Below are 27,231 nucleotides of genomic sequence, written 5' to 3'. Positions count from 1 at the left end.
CAGAATGTGGGTCTACTGAAGCTTTCAGTAGCCTACCTCTACATTCAGACATAGAACAAAATCTAGCGCTAGCTGAACTAGACCCTGACATCTTCATCAAAGAAAAATCAATACCAAAATCAAATCAATCCAAAGTCAACGTGTGCCAAGCCACTGATCCAATTCAGATACCAAAGAAAAAACCAAAAGGGATACTGAAGTAGCCAGTAAGTTTCCAAAATCTGGACGGAGGTGCTGCAAACGTTGTTTACACCACCGGCGACAGAAAAATTATGAATAGAAAATGGAAATGGTTCCTGATACCCGCCTCCCAGCGGCGGGAATGGGTACTAACCACCTGACTCCCACTGCGTGTGTCGTAAGTGTTTAAATTTCTGTCGGATTCGGAAAAATACAGCTACGTATATATATATATATATATCTGACAGGTAAGTTTCATGAACAAAATGAATGGTTATTATACTGTTTGGTAGTTTCAGTAGTTGAAGAGAGATAATGAAAATTTATGGCTTACTGTGTAAAGTGATTGCTTGGCGATCATTCGATACTTGTAAGTGCTGGATGTAAACAGAAGTTTGGAAGCATTTTTTTTTGTTTGTTTATTATAATTAATGGTTACTTAATAATTATTTGAAATTAGTACATGCAATACATTTAATAAATAAATTGTGAATTAGATATCATAAAATATAAAATAAATCAGACTGCCAACAAATACGTATTTTTTTAGAATTCTTCTTCTGTTTTAATATTACGTTACGTATATGTTTCATTATAGCTGTCAGTAACTCGGTATCTCCATTAGGTAAAGATAGAATAAAGAATAGAAATTAGTAATGGTTATTATACTGTTTGGTAGTTTCATTAGTTGAAGAGAGATACTAATGAAAATTTATGGCTTACTGTGTCCTAGGAAAAATGATTGCTTGGCGTTCGTTCGGTACTCGTAAGACAGTAAGAGCTGAATGTAAACAATCTATTGGAAGGTTTTTTTTTTTTTTTTTTGTATTATAGTTAATGATTAATTAATAATTATTTGAAATGAGTACATACTGATTACTTATACATTTTATTGGCATATTCTAAGCTTTTAGCTTCTTGGGTTTAGATGTCAGAATCATAGACTAGGCTACATTAGCAACCGCTAACATAGGCTAGGCTTATTGCTAAGGGACATTTGCTAAAGTCCTAATATATGCAGTAAAAATGGGGTTGAACATTACATGCAGTTGAATATTACTCAAGTATGTACAGTATTTTGCCTTTTTGGAGTCATATTTCTTATGTCGGATCGGCGTCGTAACCCTAGAACATGTTTTAGGCCTGGAAATATAATTTACTGGGGTGTTTTTGGAGGGCTTGGAATGGATTAGCCATTTTACATGTAAAATGTGGTCCAAGATACGAAAACCTCATGATACGAAGGGCGCCTTGGAACGGATTAATTTCGTATCTCAAGGTACTACTGTACTTACCTGAACACCTGAATTAGCCCTGGTCACTGACCAGCCCGAACTATATCCCCACATATTTACCCACTAAGTGGATAATTTTAACCGTCAGAGTTACCAACTTAGCCCGATTAACAACAATTACACGGAGGTGAGATCAATCTAATTCAGCCCGACCTGTCCACAAAACATACGCAGGTAACTCATAAACAACCTACCATGTATAAAAGCATGTATCCTCACCTAGTTATCTAACTTGGAGGTGAGGATGTTTGCAAAAAAAGTACTTCAACATCAGTGTTGAGTCTAAGGTACCATCTGAGTCAGAAGTACCTCCCATGTGATAAGCTATACTTCTTATTCATGGAGGTAAAAACAAATCTCCTCACCTGGTCGTCCAGCTCAGTAAGTGAGGATGCTTGCAGAGGAAGTACCATACCGTCAGTGTCGAGTCCAAGGTACCGCCTGAGTCTGAAGAACCTCCCATGTGGTATTCTATACCTCTCATGTATGGAGGGGAAATGGTGAACCTCCCATGTGGCTATCTAGCCACTCATGTATGGAGGAGAAATTGAGTGTGCAGGACCTTCAGTTCTCTACTGCTCATTGATGCAGATGACTTGTGCTGAAGAAGTTGTAGTTATTCCAACATGACCATCGGGATCTGCCTAACCTCAAGGGCCTAAAGGAACAATACACTCAGTCTAAGCTTGACCAATAGAAACACTCAGTTTATTTAGACTATCACTGCCTCCCTAAAATTCTAACACCCTAACTCTCCACGCCAACTATAAACTTGAGTTACCACAACGACAGGACCCCGCGAATAACCTTTCTCTGAAGAAACTGAAATTAACTAAAGTAGAGAGTTATTAAAAAACCACACCGAATCTCAAATAAGTAACCACCTACACGATCGCTGGCACTGAAACATTCCTCCTGAAGCCAAAGGGTAGCCATCCGCGATACTTTGCGCCCTTGGACGCAGCCCCAACTAGAAGGCTCCGAAAGTGATGAGGAACCAACCAACGCTTGACTAAGAAACCCAAATTATGAATGTCCGGATAGCGCTGAGGCAGATGATTTAACTAGAAGTCCCTCCTCTCCTTGACAAGAACACAAAACAACCATCAGAAATGTAAGTCTGGTATGCAAACCCCTCAAAACCAAAGTGAAGAGATTGCCAAACACTCCAGGATTTGAGAAACACCCATCAACTCTCACCACATCCACACACAGTGAGACAAGGGCTCCCACTGGCTGTGAAAGGTGTCTCCCATATCAGTGAAGGAACCCAATAGAGAAAAACCTCAACTGACTAGTAAACAGGAACTCGGACTCCGGCTGAAGAGTTACCCGCTACCTCATACAAAAAGTGATGCTAGCCTAGAGTCGTCTTCTCCAAAAACTGCCCAACTCGTTGAAACCAGATCAGCTTACTTGATGTTTGAGAGACTACTGGTTTAGTTGAATACAACATATCACACATTACGTACTTGAATTAACTGTGACTGTGAGATTCCTTCGGAGCCTGGACTGCGGAAGAGAGAATGGACAAAGTCCACCATCCGATTATAATCGCTTCCTTCGCCAGAGAAACAAAAACCCACAACTAGCAACCGATACTCTCTTGAAAGGTATCTATCCTCCATCAAGCCTGTCCGGCCTGACCGGAACAGGAAAAGGAGAAAGGCCGAACCCCCACAAGTCTTTCTATATCTCTTGCGCAGCTGGCGTAGGCAGCAGCGTGCAGTCAGGCAGCAAGATAGTTGGGTTTAATATATAATTTGGGCCTAAGGCCAAGTATTGGGACCTATAAGGTCATTCATCGCTGAAAAGGAAATTGACAGTAAAAGGTTTGAAAAAGATGTAACAGGAGGAAAAGCCTCTCTCTTGCACAATGAATCAAGTGTTAGGAGAGAGTGGAAAGTAAGATGAATAAAGAGAATATGAAATTAGGAAAGTAAAAGAGAGAGAGAGAGAGAGAGAGAGAGAGAGAGAGAGAGAGAGAGAGAGAGAGAGAGAGAGAGAGGCCGAATTACAATCGTCTAACAACTCCACCTCCATAACTTGCACCCTCTTCTAAGTTAAAAAGTATTATCTTAATGATACATACTCATATAACTGCGTACAGCTATGAACAACCAAACGAGAATTACTTTGTTGCTAATATGATCAAATGTGATAGCAACATTCGTTTATTGTATTCATCTGCGTGCGACAGGATTTACTTACTGTATTCATGTTATAAATGTAGTTGAAGCTAATAAGACAATATTACAGGCATCAGCAACATGGATAAAACTCCCAACCTTTTGTATTACTAATTCAAACGCAGCCATGGTAAAAGAAAACTACTAGCATGAATGAGCTCATTACTGTTGTTTTCACACCGACAAAAGATTAATAATGTAAGGCTCATAATACCTATGAAAACGAACGGAATCGATAAATTTTACGCTATCTAAACAGAGGGAAAAACTAGCTTCCAATGAGACGTATTTGTCAAATTTTTTACTTAAATTACGTCGTAAGATCAACAATATGACTTCGTTCCATATAAGTTAAGTATCCAGATATTCATTTATGCTAACTAGGAACAGAAACAATAGCTGAGACCAAGAGATATGGTTGAATCTGGAGCAAAGAAAATTGACTAGTCGGCATCATTGCCAGCCTAAGCCACTCCCCCCTTACAATCATGCTGTGTGTTGACAAGCTTGTGTAATTGTAATTTAATTGAAAAGGTAATCAATCCCATATTTAAGGTAATTTAAATGTAACTCTTTACCCTAATATTAATTTCAGTTGTCACTGTAATTTGATACGAGTGGTTATTATATTTGTCATTGTAATTGACATGGGCATAATGTAATTACTGACAGCAATTTGTCTGCTATACAGATGAAGACGTCATTCAAACGAATTCCATCACCAGAGGGAATTTCTTGAAAAGCAATGAAATGTACGCATTCTTTATGATTTTTTGTTAAATGGCACAAGATACCATTATTGGCTACATTACATGTCAACATAGTTGAAAACACGCCTTCCCTCAAGACGACAAACCTGGCATAAGTGGGGGAAGAGCTGTTACGTCAGTCATGCTAGCCAACCACGATAAGAACGAGTCAAATACAGTGACGCAAACTCGCATTCGCCATCAGCTGATTCCAGAACGAGATATTGACTGTCAAGTTTAGTATTTATACTACGCTAATATGATACATATAATACACTTATAATGCTGAAGTCGGACAGAACACTTTATTTGCAGGTACTATGTAGTACATATTAAGTTAAGTATTGAATGGTCCAAATTGTTGTAGTATTTCATTGTTTATAGGTCAATTTAGCTTTACAGTAGACCCTTGACTCACGAACACAATCCGTTCCTAGACCTTGGTCGTGTTCCAAATTGTTCGTGACTCGGAGCTAATTTCCCCATAAGGTTTAATGGGAATAATATTAATTGGTTTTCTCGAACCCTACGAACCAATATATTATGTATATTTTGCCTTATTTTACACAGATAATGTAAAAGTCAGTGTAAAAAACCTTAATATATCTAATAATATAATTTAAAATGGTAAACTAACACTATAAAAACGTTTGTAAAGTGAACACTTACTATGACTGGCGAGACTTCTGGCTTGACGGACAAGAGAAGAGGAGGGTGGTGGGTGGGGAGGAGGTTATTGTGCGGAAGGAGACCCTCCCCCATCCAGGTCGGGGAGATCTCGTTTCGGAGATTCAACTCTTCTAGGTTTTTTTGGTGAACGTTTTAATCACAAACTTATCCATGTCTGTTGCCTTTTCCTTCCTTGCATAACTTTTCTGAAATGGCTCATTAAATTTTCATTGAGCATATTCACGATCCTGTTCGTAACAATTTTGTCCGGATGATACAATTCAAGGAAGCACTGGACATCATTCCACTTTTCCAATGCGGCTTTTATCACATCACTGCTGACATCTGTAACTTCCTCCCCAGCCTCCTCTTCGTCAGTTGATTGCTCCCGAGCAAGTTGCTCCTGCTGCTCTTTGTGGAGTTGAACAAGTTCGTCCGCAGTCAAATCTTCTGAATGTTCAGCGACCAATTCTTCAACATCTTCGTCGTTGACTTGTAGACCCATACTGTTGCCCATGGACACAATTTCTTGCACAATCTCTGCATCGAAGCCCTCAAAGTCACGGACAGTTACGCACTGGGGCCAAAGTTTCCGCCACGCAGAATTTAATGTGCGGTACGTAACTTCAGTCCATGCGTTATCAATGAGGGTTAGCAGTGAAAAACATTAAAGTGCTTCTTCCAAAATTCTTTTAAGGTTAATTTTGTCTCTTCAGTTACACGGAAGCATCTGGAGAAGAGCGCCTTCGTATATAATTTCTTAAAATTGCTAATGACTTGTTGGTCCATGGGCTGGAGAACAGAGGTCGTGTTGGGTGGAAGGAACTTGAACTGAATGAAGTCATGTTCACTGCAGTCAGCCAAGTACGAAGGGTGTGCCTGGGCATTATCCATGATCAGAAGGCACCGCAGGGGTAGCTTGTTCTCTGTTAGGTACTGACTCACGGTCGGCGCAAACACTTCATCAATCCACTCCATAAACAAGTTCCGTGTCACCCATGCTTTTGTATTGGCCCTCCACATTACAGGCAGTCTGGCCTTATTTACGTTGTGCTGCTTAAAGGCACGCGGGTTATTTGAATGGTAGACAAGTAGCGGCTTTAGTTTCAAGTCGCCACTTGCGTTTGAGCATAACAAAAGCGTAAGCCTATCCTTCATTGGCTTGTGGCCTGGGAGCGCCTTCTCTTCTTGGGTGATAAATGTCCTGTTGGGCATCTTCTTCCAGAAGAGGCCCGTTTCATCACAATTGAAAATCTGTTGAGCGACGTATCCTTCGGCCTCCACGAAACTCGGCAAAAACTCAGTCACGAATGCCTCAGCAGCAGCCTTGTCTGCGCTAGCAGCCTCACCATGCCTAATTACAGAGTGAATTCCAGTTCTTTTCTTGAAGTTATCAAACCACCCTTTACTAGCCTTAAAATCATCTGGCGTGGCACTAGTAGAAGGAGTTTCCTTCAGCAAACTCTGATACACTTGCCGAGCTTTCTCGCAGATGATCGGCTCGTTTACACTATCACCTGCCATCTGTTTCTCATGTACCCACTTCAAAATTATTTTTTCTGCCTCTTCGAGGGTTTGCGATCTCATCTTGGTTAGTACTGTCACTCCCTTCGCAACATTTGCTTCTTTAATGGCATCCTTGTTTTTCAAAATTGTCGAAATTGTCGACTTGGCCATCTTGTACTCACTTGCGATATCGGTCACGCGAACACCACGTTCAAACTTTTCTATAATTTCTTTCTTTATTTCAATGGTTATCTTCCTCTGCACCCTCTTCTCACCATCACTCTTCACTTTCTTACTTTCACCACCACTCTTCACTTTCTTAGGGCCCATTATGAAGAAAATCACAAGTTTTAGCGCAAAAAATGCTAAGCGAATTGACGAACGTCTTGTACACAATGAGATGAGACAAAGAGCGATGCGTGGGTGACGCCGTGCGTGGGCGGCTGGAGGATGGCTGTTCCCATGGCAACTCAAACGCTCTCACGTGTGCTGGGCGATTTCGCGCATTTTTCAAATGTTTGTGTCTAAAAATTAGTTTGTGAAACAAAGTGAATTGTTATTTTCCAGAAATTTCCAGCATTTTTCAAATGTTCATGTCTCAAAATTAGTTCATGACCCAAACAGAATTTTTATTTTCCGCTTTTTTTTTTTTATTTTTTTGTTCGTATCTCAAAGTTAGTTCGTAGGTCAAGGGTGAAATTTTACCTATAATTTTGGTCGGGGATCGAGTTGTACGTGGGTCAATGCGTTCGTGAGTCAAGGGTCTACTGTATTATGAATTTACTGGGGTGTTTTTGAAGGGCTTGAAATGGATTAGCCATTTACATGTAAAATGCGGTTCAAGATACGAAAAACTCATGATACGTAGGCCGCCTCGGAACGGATTAATTTCGTATTTCGAGGTACCTAATTATTATTAAGCGGCGACTTGCACATAGTCTATGGTTGGTAAACTTAATCTAAAAACAAAGTTTGGCCTAAAGGAATGATGTAAAACCAAGATTACTTAGGGCAATTATTAACCGACGACTTGCACATAGCATAAGCCTGGTAAGTAAAACATGTATGCCTAATTGAATGGTGTTACATTCAAGAACTATTCCAGGAGAAATATCCCGCTTGATGATAGTAATATGAATTAAATAAACAAAGACAAGATTCATTCTGCTCAAAGGCTACAAATGCGTTCCAGTGGTTGTGTAACACTACCGAAATCTGTTGATATAGCCGGAAAATAAGAACATGCTGCTGTAAGCACTCAATGTCTAGTCAAGCATGGCAGAAAACAGAATGAAGTGCTTAACTAAGTTGTTCCTAGTATTGCTGTTGGGAGACAGCACTGCATACCTACACTTAGCAATTGAAGTGCTAACCGCGAATATTGAATTAGGCTGCCGTATGTGGAAACTAATAACTATATAATAACTGGGTAAATCTCATATACAAAAATATGAATTACTAACAAACAGAATTAAACTATGCTACTACTGTGCAAGGATGTAAAAAATTTTTTTACTTTTACTTGGTGACAAAGAAGTCATGTAATGAATGGAATGGGTTCAGGCTGAAGCCCAAGTGCTGGGACCTACGAAGTCATTCAGTACTGAAAGAGAAGTTGAGAGTAAAAGGTTTGAAAGGTGTAACAGGAAGAAAACCTCGAAGTTGCACTATAAGGTAATTATTGGGAAAGGGTGGAATGTAAGCACCAAGCTGGAAGTGAATATGAATGGAGGTAGAGCAAAAGGAATGAGAGGAGTTGCAGGAGATATGCAATTTTTGTACATCTTCACAAATCAAATTTGAAAGCTTGATTTCAACATGCATTTGGTGTTGCTAAGGTGTAACTAAAAGCTAAATCTAGGCTCAGTAGCATTGAAATTCTTTGATGCAGATAAAAATTAATATCTTAGATGAAGTAAAGATAGGATTGGAATGGAATATAGAGTTTAGGCCAAAGGCCAAGCACTGGGACCTATGAGGTCATTCAGCACTGGAAAGGTCATTGAGAGTTGAGAGTAGGTAAGTTTGAAAGGTGTAACAGGAGGAAAACCTCGCAGTTGCACTATGAATCAGTTGTTAGAAGACGGTTACTAACAAGGTGGAGGAAAGATCATTTGAATGGAGGTATGTACAGTAAAAAGAATGAAAGAGGTTGCAGCTAGGAGGCAAAGGGATACTGGAAAGACCCTTTAACATTGCTTACAGTGCACCCGTGAAGTGCACTGATGGCACTACCCAACTACAGGGGAAAGTAGAGATAGTAGAAGAAAGCTTTGTTAAAAAAATATAGTTCTTAATATAATCATGCAACATGCTCCTCTATCTTTAAAAGGCTACTAGTATTTAAAATAGGTTAACTGCGTGTTCTGTTCCGTCAAGAATTACTCGTGTACGTAAAGACAAGCTGTGGAGTCATGCATTTTTCCTTGAAAAATAACAAGTATTTTGTCATGCGGAAAAAAACTACTGTACATACCCAAACGGTGAATTTCTGCGGAACAAAATGTAGATAATTAATGACTGGTTTAAAAATTGGCACATCTGAAAAATATCAATGTATGTATGTTACTTTTACACCAAATATAGTGTCAAAATTTCTATGCCTATCAAAGATTACTGTACTTACGAGCATGGGTTAAAATGTTGAATTATCATAACTGCAATGCCATTCGACACCTTATCAGTGAAGCTCATGGCACCGTATACGAAAGCCCCACTCTCCACACAAGGCCCAATCAGGTCAGCTGTTATGCTAAGGGATGTCACAAGCATTATGGAGGCTCCTGAACCCATTAACGCTGTAACAGCATACAACCAATAATGGCAGTAGGCTTCACCAGTCCCGAACCACACGCAGACGCACGCAGAACCTCCAAAGATGCAGCCCATTAAAAATGAAATCTGGAAAAGGAAAATCCAAGAAAAATCTGCTTCAAGACAAGAAAGTATATTGAGGTAATGTGGGTTAAAAGAGTAAAAAGCTGTACAGGACCAACTAGCATTGACTCGTATTACAAAAGAACTTATGTTTAGCATGTTCCCTTGTTAAACAGCTATGTAGAATAATCTCAAGTAAATTAAAGTACAGTATTATTATTATTATTATTATTATTAATTATTATTATTATTATTATTATTCTTATTATTATTAGTATTATCCCCCCCATTTTTTTTTTTTTATTATTATGTTATTATTATTTTATTGATTTTCAGAAGATAACTGTTCATATGGAACAAGCCCATCACAGATGTCACTGACTTGAATTCAGGCTTCCTAAGAATATTGTGTTCATTTTGTATTAGTTACATCAGATAAGAGGAAATACAGAAAAAGACCATCAGTTATTAGAAAAGAAAATAGAGAATAAACAAATAAAAATGACAATGCAAGGTGAAATGCTTTGACGTAGTGAAGTTAAAATAAAGAAGATTGGGAGTTTTCTTCAAGTTGTTCACAAACTGTGAACAGAAACATCTCAAACAATATTAAACTTGTGAGGGTTCTGAAAAATATTCATACCCAGACAGATACCTGTAGCTGTACTGCCTTCCATCCTCTATTTCCAATCATATGCTTTCTTGATCAATTTCCTGCCATCATTTAAAAAGCAAAATCCTTGAAAGCAGGTCTATCAGAAACTAGATGTATGTTCTGTGTTTTGCCTAAAGTAACAACATTTTGCTTTAGTTTAAGTCATAAATGACCTAACATTCTACACTGCATAAAGATAACAAAACAATCACAGTCCTTAAATGTTGTGCAATTAGAACCTCAAAAATCCAAAGGAATATGTAATGCATTACTACCCTAAAACAATAACCTTATATATTACCCATTTATTTATTTTATCGATTTATATTAATTTACTATCTTCTTCATTTCTGATCTACTAACTTCCTTCAAATGAGAACCACATTCTTTGGAAGCTTGAATTTCAAGTCAATGCCCCCTTTAGGCTTGTCCCACATGAATAGAAGATTATCATCTAAATATAATGAAATAATACAAGAATATCTTACCTTTCTTCCCATGCATTTATTGAGGCACTTCAAAAAGGTGGTTGTCAAGAATCCTGACACGTACATGACGAGGGGTATGTAGGCGACTGCTGTTTGGGGTAATTTCAAGGTGTCCTGAAGATATATCGGCACATACGCTTGGGTGAGGTTGCAAAACAATCTTGTGCCCATGTAGAGCAGTGCTACCTGATAAAACTGAGGAGAAAATTTTGATGACATCATTAATTTATGCTTGTTATAATATCACTTACATATGAGGATACACACATATAATAATGTTACACTAGGGCTGAGTAAAAACTGGAATATAAAATTTAGGCTAAAGGCCATGCACTGGGATCTATGAGGTCCTTCAATGCTGATAGGGGAATTGAGAGTAAATAGTTTTAAGGTGTAACAGGAAGAAAACCTCAAAGTTGCACTATGAAACAATTGTTTTGGAAACATAAGAAAGAGAATATGAACAAAGATTACGGTGAAAGGAATGAAAGGGGTTGGAGCTTGGGGCCAAAGGAACACTACAAAGAACCTTAGGTAATGCCATGGTGCACAGTGTGAGTGCACTGATGCTACTACCCACCTATGGACGGGGAAGGGGAGGAGGAATTAGAAAGATTTCATCATCTGCCTGCATAAGTATTCTAAACCAAAACTGCAAGAAGTATTCAACGAACCAAAACTCCCAGAAGTATTCAACGATTTTCAGGATATCTTAGTCAGCTGCAGGATTCAAAACATTTGTATATGCCAACGTTATGGTTCAAACTTCCACCTCCTTATTTGACCTTATTTGAAGTATACATACTCCAGCATATGCAAGGCTGGTAAAACCTATAGACTAACCAAAAAACCACAAATGACAAAATTAAGTGATCAAGTATCCAACTTGACATTTCTCCTTTCACAGACTAACTTTCTATCCTTTCTCTTCTCAAGCATCTAACATCCATCCAGAGAAACTGCTTCACAGGATTAAGTAAGACATCGCAAGAAATATATGAGGTTTTATGAATATACTTGCCAAGTAATTACTTAGCTAACGATTATGCTCGCATGGCATCCTAATTTAAAATATTTGCGAACAAGGGACTTGCAAAGCAGGAGTGACAGGCCCCAGCCACTGCAACAGAGCTAGTGAGCGACTAAAGCCAACAGCATCATTCTTATTTATTAACCGTAAAGTCCATAAAAAAGCAGAGGGGAGGAGGGCGGGCTCTGATTTAGTAATTACTTGGTAAGTATATATATAAAACTTAATTTTATTATAAAAATATCATTTTTACATAAGAAACTTACCAAGTAATTACTTAACTGAATCCCACATTGCAAGGAGACTAGATTAATTCAACGCACTAAGGGGCAGGATGAATGGACTGGACTAATTCAATGCACTAAGAAGTGTTATTGCTGAACTATATGAATGACTCACACCAAGTGTTTGTTGGCACTTATCTGATAAGAGAGCTACAGTGGGAAATGCTGCCTCTGGTGATGCTCATCTTATCCTGTAGTGGCGTGGTAGTGGGCTGAGAGTCACCTCTACATCAGTGGAAGTCTTGCAATCTGGGAGCTGTCTGACCATTAACAAGACATAATACAAAGAATATATGCCTTTACTCTGGGCGCAGTACCAAATCAACAAGACCAAAGAACGACCTGTCACCACCCAATGAATGATACTATAAAAAACTACTAACCTACCAACGAACTGGTGGGACCTCCAGGTATCAAGTACCCCACAGGCTCCCCAAAACATAACATCTTACTTACAAGGAGAAGAGATAGAAAAGAGATTGTCTCCGATGCTTCCTCACCCAAAGCCATGCCAGCCACTGCCAACGGACCAAGGGTACTACAATTTTCACACACTGTTTCTATTTCTTTCAAATAATGTGACGCAAAGAGAGACTTGATTGAAGGATCTCAGAAAGTGACAAGTTATGCTTGAAGGAGAGAGGGGTGGCAATTGCTCTGACCTCTTGAGCTCTAATTTTAAGCAATGGGAAAGAGTTCTCCAGTATCCAGGAATGAGCTTTGGATATCAGGTCTCTAATGAAGAACGACAGGGCGTTCTTGGAAAGCAGATGAGAGGGATTCTTGACAAAACACCAGAGGTTACTCGAAGGTCCCCTGATCTTCTCAGTTGTATCCAGGTAGTATGTACCTCAATGCTCTGACCGGGCAGAGGACTTTCTTCCTCATCCAGACCAAGGATAACCATAAAGTTCCTTATATGAAAAGAGTGAGGCCATAGTTTACTGGGATCCTCGTACTTGGCTAGGAGAATCCAACTCTTCCCTTTATAGCATGTAGCTCGCTCACATGTTTAGCCGTGGCCAAGGCTACTAGGAACAGCGTTTTATGTGAAAGGTTCTTGAGGGAAGCGGACTTGAGGGTCTCGAAGGGAAGTCCTACAAGCCACTTCAGGACTACATCCAAATTCAAAGAAACCACTGCCGACTTCTGTTTGGATGTATCAAAAGCCTTCAGGAGGTCATGAAGATCTTCGTTAGCTGAAAGATCCAGATTGTGATGCTTAAAAACAGAGGAGAGCATGGCCTGGTAACCTTTAATTGTGGGAGATGAAAGGTTCTTAAGAGGAGGCAGTGACTCCCAGGGTGGAGGCTTCTTCAGTGACAAGGTCTATAGGTCCTCTTGATCAGATGTGAGGGAGGGTGTGCGAACGTCACCTTCCCTTGCTCTCTCTTCATCGAGAGCCACTCTAACAATTTTCAAGGCTGACTACCTATGCAGGAGAGAGAGTTCGAGTTAAGTCTTTGACATAAGAAATGAGGAGGTGAGAGATGAAGGAGTAGTTGGTGTGAAAAAGCCAGGATAACAATCCAGGAGAAAACAAAGCAGAAACTTGTAGGCAAACAGCTGTGCAGTCTTGATCTGTATCCTCTTCGTCTTCTGAAGAAACCAGAGAAAGGTCATTGGCAGTCTTGATGGAATCTCCTGCAGGAGGACCTTACCGATATAACTCAGGATCTCTGCGAGCTGATTCTCAAGCGGTGCAAGAAGAGGGTCGTCCGATTCAGAAGCTTGGGTTTGCTGTTGCTGATGGGTGCATTGCCCCAAAGCAGAAGGCATCGAGCGTTGCAAATCCATAGCAGGCACAGGTGCTGGTTGAACAAGAGCAGGAAGCGCAGGAGCGAGAGCAGCAAGCACGGAAGTGATAGCTGGTTGTGTGGGAGCCAATGGTGGACACGAGGTCACAGGAGATGGAAGTACACCCAGGACTGGGCTCTCAAGTGTGGGAGCCTCACAAGACAGCTGCTCAGGCAACAGGCGACTAGCATGGAACTTCAGGCGCTTAGAAGCCTTGGGAGACGGCAGCACAGGCGGCTCCCCTGGATGAGAAGGCAACTGTACAGGATCAAACACCGAGGGATCTACCCCATAGCAACAGGAAGGAAGGCCAAAGTCAGAGTTGTCCTTATGCTGCTTGATCGGCACAGGAGACTCAGGAGCCGAATCACGCATATGCATTTTCAATGGCTTAGACAAGTTCACATAGCATTTACAATGCCCGTGGTCGGACTCTGAATCTGAAGTGGCAGATAAACGGCGCACATCCACTGACGTGCCTTTCCAACGGCAGTTGATCGCATCCTGATATTTCATAACAGGATCGACAGAGGGCGCAGCAACACTTGGGCAAACCCCATCAGCCTCCCTTTGACCTCCGATATGTCTTCTCACTGGTGCAGAGGAGCAGGACAGTAACCTTCGTCTGGGAGAACCGACAGGACGGGAAGCTACCTCCTCCACTGACGCTACACTTGGCACTTTATCACAGCACACTTTTCCACTTTGTCCATACGGACTCAAAAAGAAGCCCCCGACTCCAAAACAGAACTTACGACTAGGTTAAACGTCTTGTCAAATTTATTGTTAATCTTATATGACAGACTAGCAATAGCATTGGGTTCAGAAGCATGGGAGCTGAGCACAGGAGGAGGGGGGTTGAGGATGGGAGAGGAGGGGGGTTGAGGATAGGAGAAAGGTTGTTATAGGGAGTAGAAAGAAGCGCAAGACTGGCGTCTGCCTTAGGCCCAGGAGAAGAATCCCTACTAATAGAGGCCCTACCTTCAGCCAGTGCGGCCACCTTCCTAATCCCGTTCCTCTCTAACTTTAGTGAGATTCCGAAAGCTTCCACAAACTTTTGTCCCAGTCCTTAAACTCATCACAGGTGAGATCTTTTGAACATACCTGTCCCCTACACTTACTGTACATCGTATGTGCGTCATAACAAAGCTTTGTCATCTGCGTCTCTGGAAGTGCTAGAATCAGACATACTAAAACACTAAGCTAATTGTGAGAGACGCTACGCTAAAGAAGCAAAACAAACCAAACCAAAGACAAGTCAAAAAACAAAACAAAAAAACAAAGAAGGTACATCACCAACTTCAGCAAAACCCAGCAAACATGAATTCCGGAGCAAGCATGATGATGTACTCTCAATTGTGTGGCATAAATAAGAATGGCGCCGTTGGCTTCGGTTGCTCGCTAGCTCCGTTGCAGTGAGCAGGGCCTGTCACTCCCACTTTGCAAGAGTCACTTGTTCACAATTTTTAAATTTATGATGCCTTATGAGCATAATCGTTAGCTAAGTAATTACTTGGTAAGTTACTCTTATAAAAAGTAAAATATTGCTGATGTTATATCACATACTTCATTCACAAAATTTAAGTCAACAGTCTTCTACGTATTTACAAACTTACTGTCAACAGTCTGTAAACAAGGACTCAGTCATTACCACAACAATTTAGCCAATTATAAGCATTTCTCCACCATCGAAGGTGACAAACCTGCCCAGTCTTCAGCCAGTCCGTTGCAGTCATCATGACGCGAGGCTTATTGCGAACTGCAACCTCAGGCAAGGTTGACGATGGTAATGAACAATCGGTTACATCGTCATCACCTTCGTCCTCATCTTTTTGGGCAGGAGGTGCCTCGTCTGGCATCTCCACGTACGGAGGGATATTTTCTTCTTTCACAAGAACGTGGAATATCGTCGCGAACAGGGTTCCAATGGCCAGGACTGTAAAGACGATCACCTGAAAAGGATGTAAGTGACTGGAACGGAATGGAATTGAAATTTAGGCCATGGGGCCAAGTGCTGGGACCTATGAGTATGGATTGGAATATATAATTTAGGCCAAAGGCCACTCAGTGGTGAAAGGGATATATGACTGGTGTATGATGAATACTTTAGATGGAGGAAGAGATTTTTAAAAATAAAATTGAGATCTTTGATAGGTGTCTAATGAATAAGTATGATATTGTAATGATACAATTAAGTTTGTTCATACTTACCTGGCAGATATATATATAGCTGATAATTCCGACGACCGACAGAATTTAAAACTTATGACACACGCAGTGGGAGTCAGGTGGTTAGTACCCATTCCCGCCGCTGGGAGGCGGGTATCAGGAACCATTCCCATTTTCTATTCATAATTTTTATTTCTACTGTCTCCTGAGGGGAGGTGGGCGGGTAATTAATTATATATATCTGCCAGGTAAGTATGAACAAACTTAATTGTATCATTACAATATCATTTTGTTCATGCAACTTACCTGTCAGATATATATATAGCTGAATCCCACCTTTGGTGGTGGGAGAGACAGAATAGAGGATTTAGGAAACACATATATGCAGATATTTGATATCTTGGTTCCTTACCTGTTAGCATAGCTGGCTTCGTGATTACTGCCACGTAAGTCTGCTTGTGCTACTGAGTTGCCAGCAAGGTAGAGACCTATGAAGCTGGTGCACTCCAGATGATCTGTCAACAGGGGCGAGACCACGACGTGACTAGACCATGGACCATACTAATGAGGGCAACGAGGCAAAAATACCACCACCTGGCTTAGTTTACCAAAGGTATCCCACTTAACTAAGCTAATGGAAGGGAGACCCGCCCCAGGCGGTCACCCCACAACCATAGAACACAAGTTAAAAACCCCCCTAATCCCTAAAGGATAGGATGAGTGTTACCTCCTGCCCCCAAAACAGTGTCTGCAGCAATGTATGGTCCGAGGGAGAAGCAATTTTCGTATGTCACTTTCACCTCCCGCAGGTAGTGTGAAGCGAACACCGAATTGCTTCTCCAAAATGTGGCATTCAAATATCTTTGAGCGCCATATTTTTGTGAAAAGCTACCGAAGTAGCAATAGCTCTCACCTCGTGAGCTTTCACTTTCAGAAGCTTCAAATCACTATCACTGCACTTATCATGAGCTTCTTTAATCGTATTTCTGATGAAGAACGCCAGTGCGTTTTTCGACATAGGAAGATCAGGTTTCCTCACTGAACACCACAAATTGTCAGATGAACCTCTGCAAGCTTTAGTTCTCTGCAGATAGAACTTTAGAGCCCTGACAGGACACAGGAATCTCTCACGTTCATTTCCCACTATATCTGACAACCCTTTGATTTCAAAGGTCCTCGGCCACGGGTTGGAAGGATTCTCGTTCTTTGCTAAGAACGTGGGACTTAAAGAACAAACCGCACTACTGTCTGAAAACCCAATCTGCTTGCTAATGGCCTGGATTTCGCTAACCCTCTTCGCCGTCGCCAGAGAGGTTAGGAAGATCGTTTTCTTCGTCAGATTCCTGATAGAAACTGAATGAAGCGGTTCGAAGTGACTCGACATCAAATATTTGAGCACCACATCCAAGTTCCACGAGGGTACCTTAGGCTGGATGACCTTCTTAGTCTCGAACGATCTAATGAGATCATGAATGTCTCTATTATTAGTCAAATCGAGTCCTCTGTGCCTGAAGACTACAGAAAGCACGCTCCTGTAGCCTTTAATAGTTGGAACAGCCAACTTCACTTCCTCTCTCAGATAAAGAAGGAAGTCAGCTATCTGGCTCACAGAGGTTGTGGTGGAGGAAATGCCCTTCTTCCTGCACCAGGATCTGAAGACAGCCCACTTCGATTGGTACAGAGCGATTGAGGAGGGCCTCCTGCGGTGGCAATCGCCTTCGCCACAGGTCTTGAAAAACCCCTCGCTCTGGCCAACTTCTTGATAGTCTGAACGCAGTCAGACTCAGAGCGGGGAGGTTTTTGTGGTACCTCTCGAAGTGGGGCTGTCTGAGTAGATCTTTCCTTAAGGGCAGAGTCCTCGGAAAGTCTACCAGGAAGGACATCACCTCTGTGAACCAGTCGGCTGCCGGCCAGAAGGGGGCGATGAGTGTCATCCTCGCTCCTTCCGATGCCGCGAACTTCCTCATCACTTCCCCGAGGATCTTGAGCGGGGGAAAAGCGTATATGTCTAGACCCGACCAGCTCCAAAGTAGGGCGTCTACTGCGACTGCTCCCGGGTCCAGAACTGGGGAGCAATAGAGCTGAAGTCTTTTCGTCCTGGAAGTTGCGAAGACATCCACCTGCGGACAGCCCCACAGGTCCCACAGCGACTGGCAAACCTCTTGGTGAAGGGTCCACTCTGTCGGCAAAAGCTGTCCTCGTCGACTGAGAAGGTCCGCTCGAACATTCTGTACTCCTGACACGAACCTTGTCAGGATAGTGACTTCTTGCACTTTCGCCCATAAAAGGAGTTCCTTTGCGATGGCAAACAGAGAAGGCGAGTGAGTTCCCCCTTGATTTCTTAGGTATGCCAGTGCTGTGGTGTTGTCAGAGTTGATCTGAATGACTTTGCCGGATACTTCTTCCTGGAAGAACCTGAGAGCCAGGTAAATTGCTGACAGCTCTCTCAGATTGATGTGCCAGGGCACCTGTTCCCCTCTCCAGGTGCCTGACACTTCTTTCCCTCCTAGTGTTGCTCCCCAACCCGTGGACGACGCGTCGGAAAACAACACTAGGTCGGGGTTCCGAAGTTTGAGGGAGAGCCCTTCTGCGAGCTTCCGTGGATCTGACCACCAACTTAGGTGATCCTTCACCTCTCTCGTTAAACACAAGATCGCCTCCAGATCTTGTTTGTTCTTCCAACTGTTGGCTAGGAAGAATTGAAGAGGTCTGAGGTGCAGCCTTCCCAGAGAAACAAACTTCTCCAGTGAGGAAATGGTCCCCAGCAAACTCATCCATTCCCTCACCGAGCATGTTTCCTTCCCCAGAAAGGTCGCCACTTTTTCCAAGCATTGAAGTTGTCGCCCCTGGGACGGAAAAGCCCGAAAAGCCACTGAATCCATCTGAATCCCCAGATAGACTAAAGATTGAGAAGGAGTCAAATGCGACTTTTCGAGGTTTACCAGAAGCCCCAGGGACTTTGCTAACGACATGGTCTTGTGTAGGTCCTCCAGACACCGGTCTCGCGATGAAGCTCGAATAAGCCAGTCGTCTAGGTAGACAGAGATCCTTATATTCTCCAGATGAAGCAGCCTTGCCACGTTTTTCATCAGAATGGTGAAAACCATCGGCGCTGTGGTCAGACCGAAGCAAAGTGCCCTGAATTGGAATACCTTCCCCTTCAGGACAAATCGCAGGTATTTCCTTGATTGGGGATGGATGGGGACGTGAAAATACGCGTCTTGGAGGTCTAGTGAGACCATCCAATCCCCCGGTCTCAAAGCTGACAGCACAGATTGAGGCGTCTCCATCTTGAATTTCTTCTTTATGACGAAGAGGTTTAGGCTGCTGACATCGAGGACGGGTCGCCTCCCCCCCGAATGTTTCGGCACCAGGAACAGACGGTTGTAAAATCCTGGAGATTCCAGGTCGAAGACCTGTTCCACCGCTTGCTTCTCGATCATTTGTTCCAGCAGATCGAAAAGCACTTTCTGTTTCTCTCCTCGATAAGAGGGAGACAAATCCTTTGGTGTTGAGGATAGCGGGGGTGACTTCAAGAACGGGATCCTGTAACCTTTCCTCACAACATCTATTAGGGCTTGTGCCTTGTATGATAAGGCGCCCTATGAGGTAATGTTAGACTAGCGATAATCTTACGCTAAGTCGGTTGGTATTGCACTTCCATCTTCAATGGAGTGTCTGGGGGTTTGTAGATCACTTACGAAGTCGGTATTATCTTGTTAGTTATTACGACGATGTGTTAAACTCATGGTGAGGAGGTTCTTGTAGAAAACACTAAGTATAAAAAATTATATATTCTTCTGAAGTTTTACATGGTGAAGATCAGATATGATTGTACAAGTCTTCTAATAACGATAGCTTGATCGCTTCTGCCAATGATGATGGCTAATCCTATTCCTCTACATGATAAAGCTTAGGTAAAGAGGTACAGGTCTTCTAATGACGATAGCTAACTCTGTTCTGCCTGTCTACCATCTCTGTTACAAGTTATGAGGGAACAGACAGTAGTTCGAACATATGAACATACATACAAATGACATAGTTTCATACGAACACACAATCAAATGAGACACGCTAGAGATCACGTAGGCCGTTTGAATTATAGGTCGGGGTAGTTGTCTCAAGCAGGGAGCTTGGACTAATGTTTATAAACAATTGAATGACTACAGGTGACGGCATGTTATCTTAGCCTACATACTTATTGTATACGTCATCTTTAGCGTCTCTAGTCTGATCACATTCCTGCAAGCAATCTGGTTGACCTCTTTAGTTTTAGACTTTTATATATATGGACTAACATTCCATATTTTTATTATGTAAACACTTACACATCTAGCGACCAAGGGTCGGCATCTCTCTCTTCCCAGGCTTTCGCGAACCGAAGAAGCCTGGCTCCTACCGGCGTCTGAAGGACTTCCAAATCACTCCTACTCTTTGACGGAGCAGGGGTTTTTCCTCTGGAAGAGCCTCTTCCTCGGGAGGCTGTTTTCGAGGAAGATCCAGCACGAAAGGGCTTCGGTTTCTTGGTAAACGAAACTCCAGAAGATGAAGCAGCTGCTGCCTTCTAGAAGACTGAGCCAGAAGATCTTGCGTTGCCTTCTCCTGAAGGCTTGATGCTATGTCCTTAACCATAGTCTGGGGGAAGAGATGGTCTGAAAACGGAGCGAAAAGCAAGTCCGCCTTTTGCGCTGGAGAGACGGATTTGGCCGTGAAGTTACAGAAGAGTGCTCTCTTCTTGAGAATCCCCGAGCTAAAGTGCGTAGCCAACTCCTCAGAACCATCCCTGACGGCCTTGTCCATACAAGAAAGTACACTGGACAGCTCCCCCAGACTAATAGTATCAGAACTCCTTGACCTGGCATCTAAAACTCCAAGACACCAGTCGAGAAAGTTGAAGACCTCTAGAGTCCTGAAGAGGCCTTTTAGATGGAAGTCGAACTCGTTATGGGTCCAAGTGACTTTTGATGAAGACAGAAGGGCTCTTCTGGAGGCGTCCACGATGCTCCCGAAATCACCTTGAGCAGAGGCTGGTAGTTTAACACCTACGTCCTCTCCCGTCTCATACCACATGCCTTCCTTTACCGCAGAGTCTTGATGGCGGTAAAGCCAAAGAGGACTTTCCTGACGCTTTCCTCTTCTCCATCCACTCATGGACTTTCCGGAACGCTTGCTTCGTGGAAAGCGACTTCTTCATTTTAACGAACCCCGATGCCTTCGATGCTTTAAAAGAAGAAAATTGAGAAGGGGGAGTACGAGGGGCTTCCGGTTGAAAAGTTTCTCCAAACTCCGACTGTAGAAGACGCATCAAAACTTTATAGTCCGATGAGACAGGAGCTGGTTGCTGTTCTTCCTCTGCTTCTACTAAATTATCGCTAACTCCTTCCTCAGAAACTGGAGAAGTAGGAGGAAACTCTGAAGAAAATTGACGAACAGGAAGGGTTCCTTCATCCACCTGAACTTGCGTTGGTGAGGAACTGGTGTCCACCAGCGCGCGCTTGGCGGCTCCGAATCCACACGTTTGGCGCCGACAGGTGCGCGCTCGACATCTACTAAAACACCCCTGGCGTCCACTGGCGCACACCGAGCGTCCACTAGTGCACGCTTGGCTTCCACTGGTGCGCGCCGAGCGTCAGTCAGCGCGCGGCTGCCGCCCACTGGTGCACGTTTATCAACAACAGGTGCGCGTTTGGCGGCAACGGAAGCGCGCTCCACTTGCACAGAAGCGCGCTCAGCGTCCACCACTCGCTTGCGAACATTCGAAGACTTGCGAGCGGGAGATATCTCATCCTGAGAGCGAGAAACAAACTTCTCACCTCCTCTAGAGAGCTGCTGGGGAGCAGAACGAACTCTAGAGGGAGACTCGAACGAAGAGAGAGGCGAGCGAGGAGAAAGAGCAGGTCTTGACTTCTTCACAGGAAGCTTCTCATCCTTTCTACGACGCGGAAGAGACTCTCTAGAAGCAAGAGCGTCCTGAAGTTGCTGCTGCAGTGACTGAATCATCCTCTTGGTTGGGCTAATCTTCCTGCTCCGGGAGGGACTGATCCTGTGAGCAGGAGAGCGGCGAGGGGAACGCCTCCCTCCTCCTCCCAGGTACGGCCTCCTCCCGAGCTCAGAGCGACTGTATCGCTCGCACGAACTAACAACCGAATCCAAGTCCGAAGACTCTCTACGCCTTTTCTGCGGCGGAAAAGCAGCGAACGCACTGTCAGGAGAAGATCGCAAATTCGGAGAACTAGGACATGAAGCGTCAATATCACGCGCCGTCCTTTTCAGCGGACGGGAAGCACCGTGAGAACTCCACCCTTTACGTGGGGATGAAGCCTCCGATGACGAAAAAACACTCCTTGAGGAGACATGCCCGTGCACGCTCCCTGGCAGTCTGGGGATTTCATCAGTAAACTGCCGAAGGCACGCCAGATCGGTGGGGGTTCCTTGTAACCCTCCTTCGGCTTTCGACATGCTCCCCTCCCTCCCAGGTCCTGGGAGTTCAAGCAGAGGTCCAGGCCTAGAGGCGAAACGAGGCCGATCTGACGCACCCTCCACTACACAAGGGGTATCACTGCACTTTTGCACATCACTTTTGCTCTCAAGAGCCAACACTTTCGATTCTAAATTACGATCGAACTCCGCTCCAATTAAGGATAAAGTATTACTCTCTACTGACACTGTTTCAGGGCCCGGAGGCAACACTACAGGGTTAGGAGCATTAACAGAAGGAGGGTTAACAGGAGAAACATTAATTTCTTGCACACCTGAAACACACTCCTGGTATGGAACGACCTCCTTAACCTATCCTTTTCAAGTTTCCTAAGATAGGTATCATACGCCTTCCACTCAGAATCTGTTAATCTTTCGCACTCCTTGCAACGGCTTTCATACACACATTCATGCTCCCTGCAACTCTTACATACCGTATGTGGGTCTACTGAAGCTTTCAGTAGCCTACCTCTACAATCAGTCCTAGAGCAAAATCTAGCGCTAGCTGTACTAGACCCTGACATATTATCCAAGAGAAGTCCAAACCAAAATCAAATCAATCCACTAATAACGTGTGCCTAGCCACCGATCCAAGTCAATTAATCCAAAAAAGAACCAAAAGGGATACTCAAGTAGCAAAAATTTTGTTTCCAAATCCAGACGGAGGTGCTGTAAAAACAGATGTTCACAACACCGGCGACAGAAAAAATTATGAATAGAAAATGGGAATGGTTCCTGATACCCGCCTCCCAGCGGCGGGAATGGGTACTAACCACCTGACTCCCACTGCGTGTGTCGTAAGTTTTAAATTCTGTCGGTCGTCGGAATTATCAGCTATATATATATCTGACAGGTAAGTTGCATGAACAAACTAATGATTAAGCAAACTTACTTTTGATGGATGAGGGATTCAGTTAAATATCATGGAAAGGGATGGAAACAGTTTCAATGATGCTTGCATTTTTTCTTCAAAACCTAATTAATACATTTTATTGGGAGATACTTTATTAACATCGGCCTAATCCCTCCACCACTCCTGTACCGCACCTTCGCTCCCCCAACATCTCAGGCTACTCGATCCAACTTCTCGCTACGAAGTCCATCGCATGAAAGCATCACTAATGATAGCGGTATTTTAAAATTTCCCTCATGACAACCAAAGCCTTAATATTTTCTGCTCAAAATTACTTTAATTTTCACTCCCAAAAATATTTGCATACACTCAGGTTACACCCTGCATGATTGTTGCAGCTGTCAAAGAACAACCCCTGATTACAGCAGTAAGTTTTTATTGTAAAAATAGAAATATATCTGAAATAGACTTAAACAAGAAAGTCACCTTTCATATTTCTTATCCTTTCAGCTACTTGTAATATGCTTATGGTAGTAGGTCTAGCCATACATGTGAAACTAAATTTAATTTCAATCTAGAAGAAATGAATAGCTACAGATAGTTCAACCCAAGAAAGCTTTTATGAGAGCAAGCCTTTCTTAATGTAGAAAGCTTTTATGAGAGCAAGCCTTTCTTAATGTATGTATTCGTCAGTTTTGACTCCCACAGCTTTCCAACGTGTCCAGATGAAACAGAATGACTTGGAATAGCTAGGTCTGAGTAAATTATGTTAAGCAATTTTGAAAAGGATAAGAAAAAAGGAGAGCATGGACAAAAGAAAAAAACAACAGGCATAATCAAATAAAGTAGATTAATATAGATATTGTGGATTTCAATATTCATTTACATTAAGTATCCAAGAGTTTACTGCTGAAAATAGACCTAGGCTAATCATGTGTGAAAATCAGAAGTCAAATTATTTTATTGATCAAAGTTCAAAATTAGTTAAATTACACATTGCTATTAAAGAATATTGAAGCCTTAATGTATTATTTATCGGCTGTAGGAGACAAAATGATGACACCCCAGTACAGTACGATACGTTGGGTCAAGACTCCCAGTACAGTACGATACGTTGGGTCAAGACTCGAGCAGCAGTAAAGCCAACTTCAAAATGTTTATGCTGTTACGAAGCTAAAATTAGAATTTTGGACTCATGGGTATATATATTTCCTTACTTTACAAAATAATTATCTTTGATACGTTGAATAAACCTACTTAATTCTAATTTATTAAATAATTATCTTTGATACATTGAATAAACCTACTTAATTCTAATTTATTTCAAGTATAACATCTATGAAAGGAAATATTTGATGATATGTAAATAATCTGGCACCTGCATATGGCAATATTTCCATAACGAACAATGAATCAAGAAACTATGCCAATACTTCGTGAGCTGACCATACAGAAAAAGGAATGAAAGAGGTTGCAGCTAGGGGCCAAAGGGACACTGCAAAAACCCTTAAGTAATGCCTACAGTGTACCATGTGAGGTGCACGGATGGCACTATCCCCCTACAGGGCTAAAATCATACAGAAAGGGAACACAGAAAGACCTTTGCCTAATGGGATTTCAGGACAGAGGAGTAGAGTTTCACTTTTAACCCAATAAACGGAGAAAAGAGATTAAGAATTTTTTTAATATATATCTTTTTTCTAGACTTACAATTTAAGGCCTTCCAACATAAAAGTCTGCAGATGCCACTTGTAATCAGCTTACCCTAAATTTTCCAGTATCCTCTGGTCCAAGTCCAGCGTCAGGATTTGTTGATTCTAAACCCAGAACTAACCAGGTGATGAGATAAACAGCAATATTTGACATCACTGTAAATGCATATCTGAAATGGGAGTTTTGTCATACCATAAAATATTATTAAAAAGAAATTGATGTATCTGAATATACTGTTAATGTGATAACATAAAAAATATGAAATAGTATGTACAATCATTTTGCATTTAGATAATCCAAATAAAATATAACTAGGTATTTATTTCCAAGTACATCTACAGCAGTAATAATAAAATTTCCCTCCTAATGTATTTAAAAAGGGAACGCCAACAAAAACCTAATAAAAAGGACCTACACAAGAAACTGATCTTATCAAAACAGATAATTTTCAATCAAAGGTTTTTTTCAATGGAAATCTGGAACAGGAGTAATGCATACAATACTGACCTAAGAACCCCCATGGGAATTTTTCCCAAAAACTCCATGAAAACATCTGCTTTCAGGAACAATATAAACAGCGAAATGGCCACATTGCATACGGAACAAGATTTTGGAGTCTTTTACATTAACCTCCACTGAAAAATTCCACTTATTGTCTTGTAAGATTAAAAACTACTTCAAATAAACAATAACAGTACCTCAGTTTCTGACAAGTGGAAATGTTATGTCAAACCATAAGATGATCATGGCTAATTCAATCCAAGATGCCCTAACAGGAACAGCTAATTTCTGTGATAAATGGCAGTCTGTACTTTATGCTTCAATACTGAATGTAACACTAGTAACCCTACATACTTGTAGTCCACTTCTTAACCCCTTCAGCACTGGGACGTACACATGTACGTCTTTTACGGTACAGTAATAAAAGACCGGGACGTACGCGTGTACGTCTTTCATCCCTCCTCGAAAAGCAAAGCGTTTTCTTTAGCTTGGATGGTTTCCAGACACAGTATTGTGTACGAGAGAGGTGCTGAAGCTCCACCCACAATTCATTCTAACCAATGAGCGTCCGATGGACGTCGTGACGTCTTTTTCATATGGGATATTAGGAGGGTTACTGGCCAACATATACCAGTGTGCCTCAGGCTATTATCTGAGAAGGATGATTACGATTTTGTCCGTAAACCATGTAGATTTGAATTCCAAATCTTTTTTCCCTTTTGATTGCAGTTATTTTATGTTTTTTTTTTTTTTTCAGTATCATGTCAGATGATAGTGTTTCAGAGTCAGGGTCTGAGTACCTGCCAAATCTATCAGATGATGATTATAGTGATAATTTTTTAGAGGTTGACAGTGACAACGAGTGTTTGGAAGACATTGAACCTCTTGTCGATGAAGGCTGGCAGTTCATAACTGATCCATCTTGTGACTTGCGCCCAGACCCCCCCCCCCCCCCCTGATTCACAGAGGGTGGCAATGGGATTCCTGCTTATACACCAGATTTCATCTGCTTACGTGATGCATTTTTTTTCCTTTTTTGTGGTGATGTAATTGACAAATTGTGTGAATGGATGAATGCTCGGGCAGAGTAGTACTTTCATTCAACAGGAAAGCGTAAGGTGAAAGGACTTCTATGGAGGCCTGTTACTTGTGATGAGATGTGTATTTTATAGCTTGCAGATGATAATGGGGGTGAATAAACTGCCCCATATGTATATACGTATTGGTCACGAGATGCTGTTGCTTTTTTTATCATTATTATTATTATTATTACTATTATTACTGTTTTATTATTATTATTATTATTATTATTACCAGTTGCCTAAACATTCATTGATGTATATGCTGTTTCTGTATGAAACCTAGGAATAACTGTTTCAGTAAGAAAACTAGTACTGCTATTACCACTACTACTATTTTACTACTACTTTACTACTTTTTCTGCTACTTTATTTCTATTACTTTACTGCTATTTCTACTACTTTATAACAGTTCCTACTTCTGCAATTACTTTCTGGGCTCAGCTCGTGTCGGCCTATGAAAGAATCCTTAATATCATTCTTTCTAGGTAAAATTAATCTAAAATTACCAGAGAAAAACAAAATTAAGAAAATGTCAGTAAAACTGACTCGCTCACTCTTAAAAAGAAGTGTCGGTATGGTAATAGGGGCGAGTGGGGAACACTACCACGAGACAATCACCAATTAGAACTTCCAATCAGAATCCCCCCAAGAGAGAGCTGATACCAACGGGCGATGCAGCCGCTACTACTACTACTAGAGGACGCGTGCTAATTCCGG

At 41.9% G+C, this 27,231-nt stretch overlaps 1 protein-coding gene across 4 annotated transcripts in view; it reads right to left on the bottom strand.

The window, feature by feature from the left end:
- LOC135199407 (major facilitator superfamily domain-containing protein 12-like) overlaps window positions 1-27,231 on the bottom strand; it is a gene marked incomplete at its 5' end in the record, with an annotated part of 74,875 nt that overhangs the window by 28,385 nt on the left and 19,259 nt on the right. For 3 of the 4 annotated variants that reach the window (XM_064227407.1, XM_064227408.1, XM_064227411.1), the window contains 5 exon segments: window positions 9,065-9,079; window positions 9,215-9,489; window positions 10,609-10,803; window positions 15,423-15,671; window positions 24,983-25,100. In XM_064227407.1, coding sequence (XP_064083477.1) covers window positions 9,065-9,079; window positions 9,215-9,489; window positions 10,609-10,803; window positions 15,423-15,671; window positions 24,983-25,100 — 852 coding nt within the window. 4 annotated transcript variants of the gene reach the window in all.

This window comes from Macrobrachium nipponense, chromosome 25 (assembly GCF_015104395.2).
Source record: "Macrobrachium nipponense isolate FS-2020 chromosome 25, ASM1510439v2, whole genome shotgun sequence".
In the NCBI taxonomy this organism is placed as follows: domain Eukaryota; kingdom Metazoa; phylum Arthropoda; class Malacostraca; order Decapoda; family Palaemonidae; genus Macrobrachium; species Macrobrachium nipponense.
Note: the sequence above shows the minus strand (reverse complement) of the source record. Positions and strands in the feature narration are given on the sequence as shown.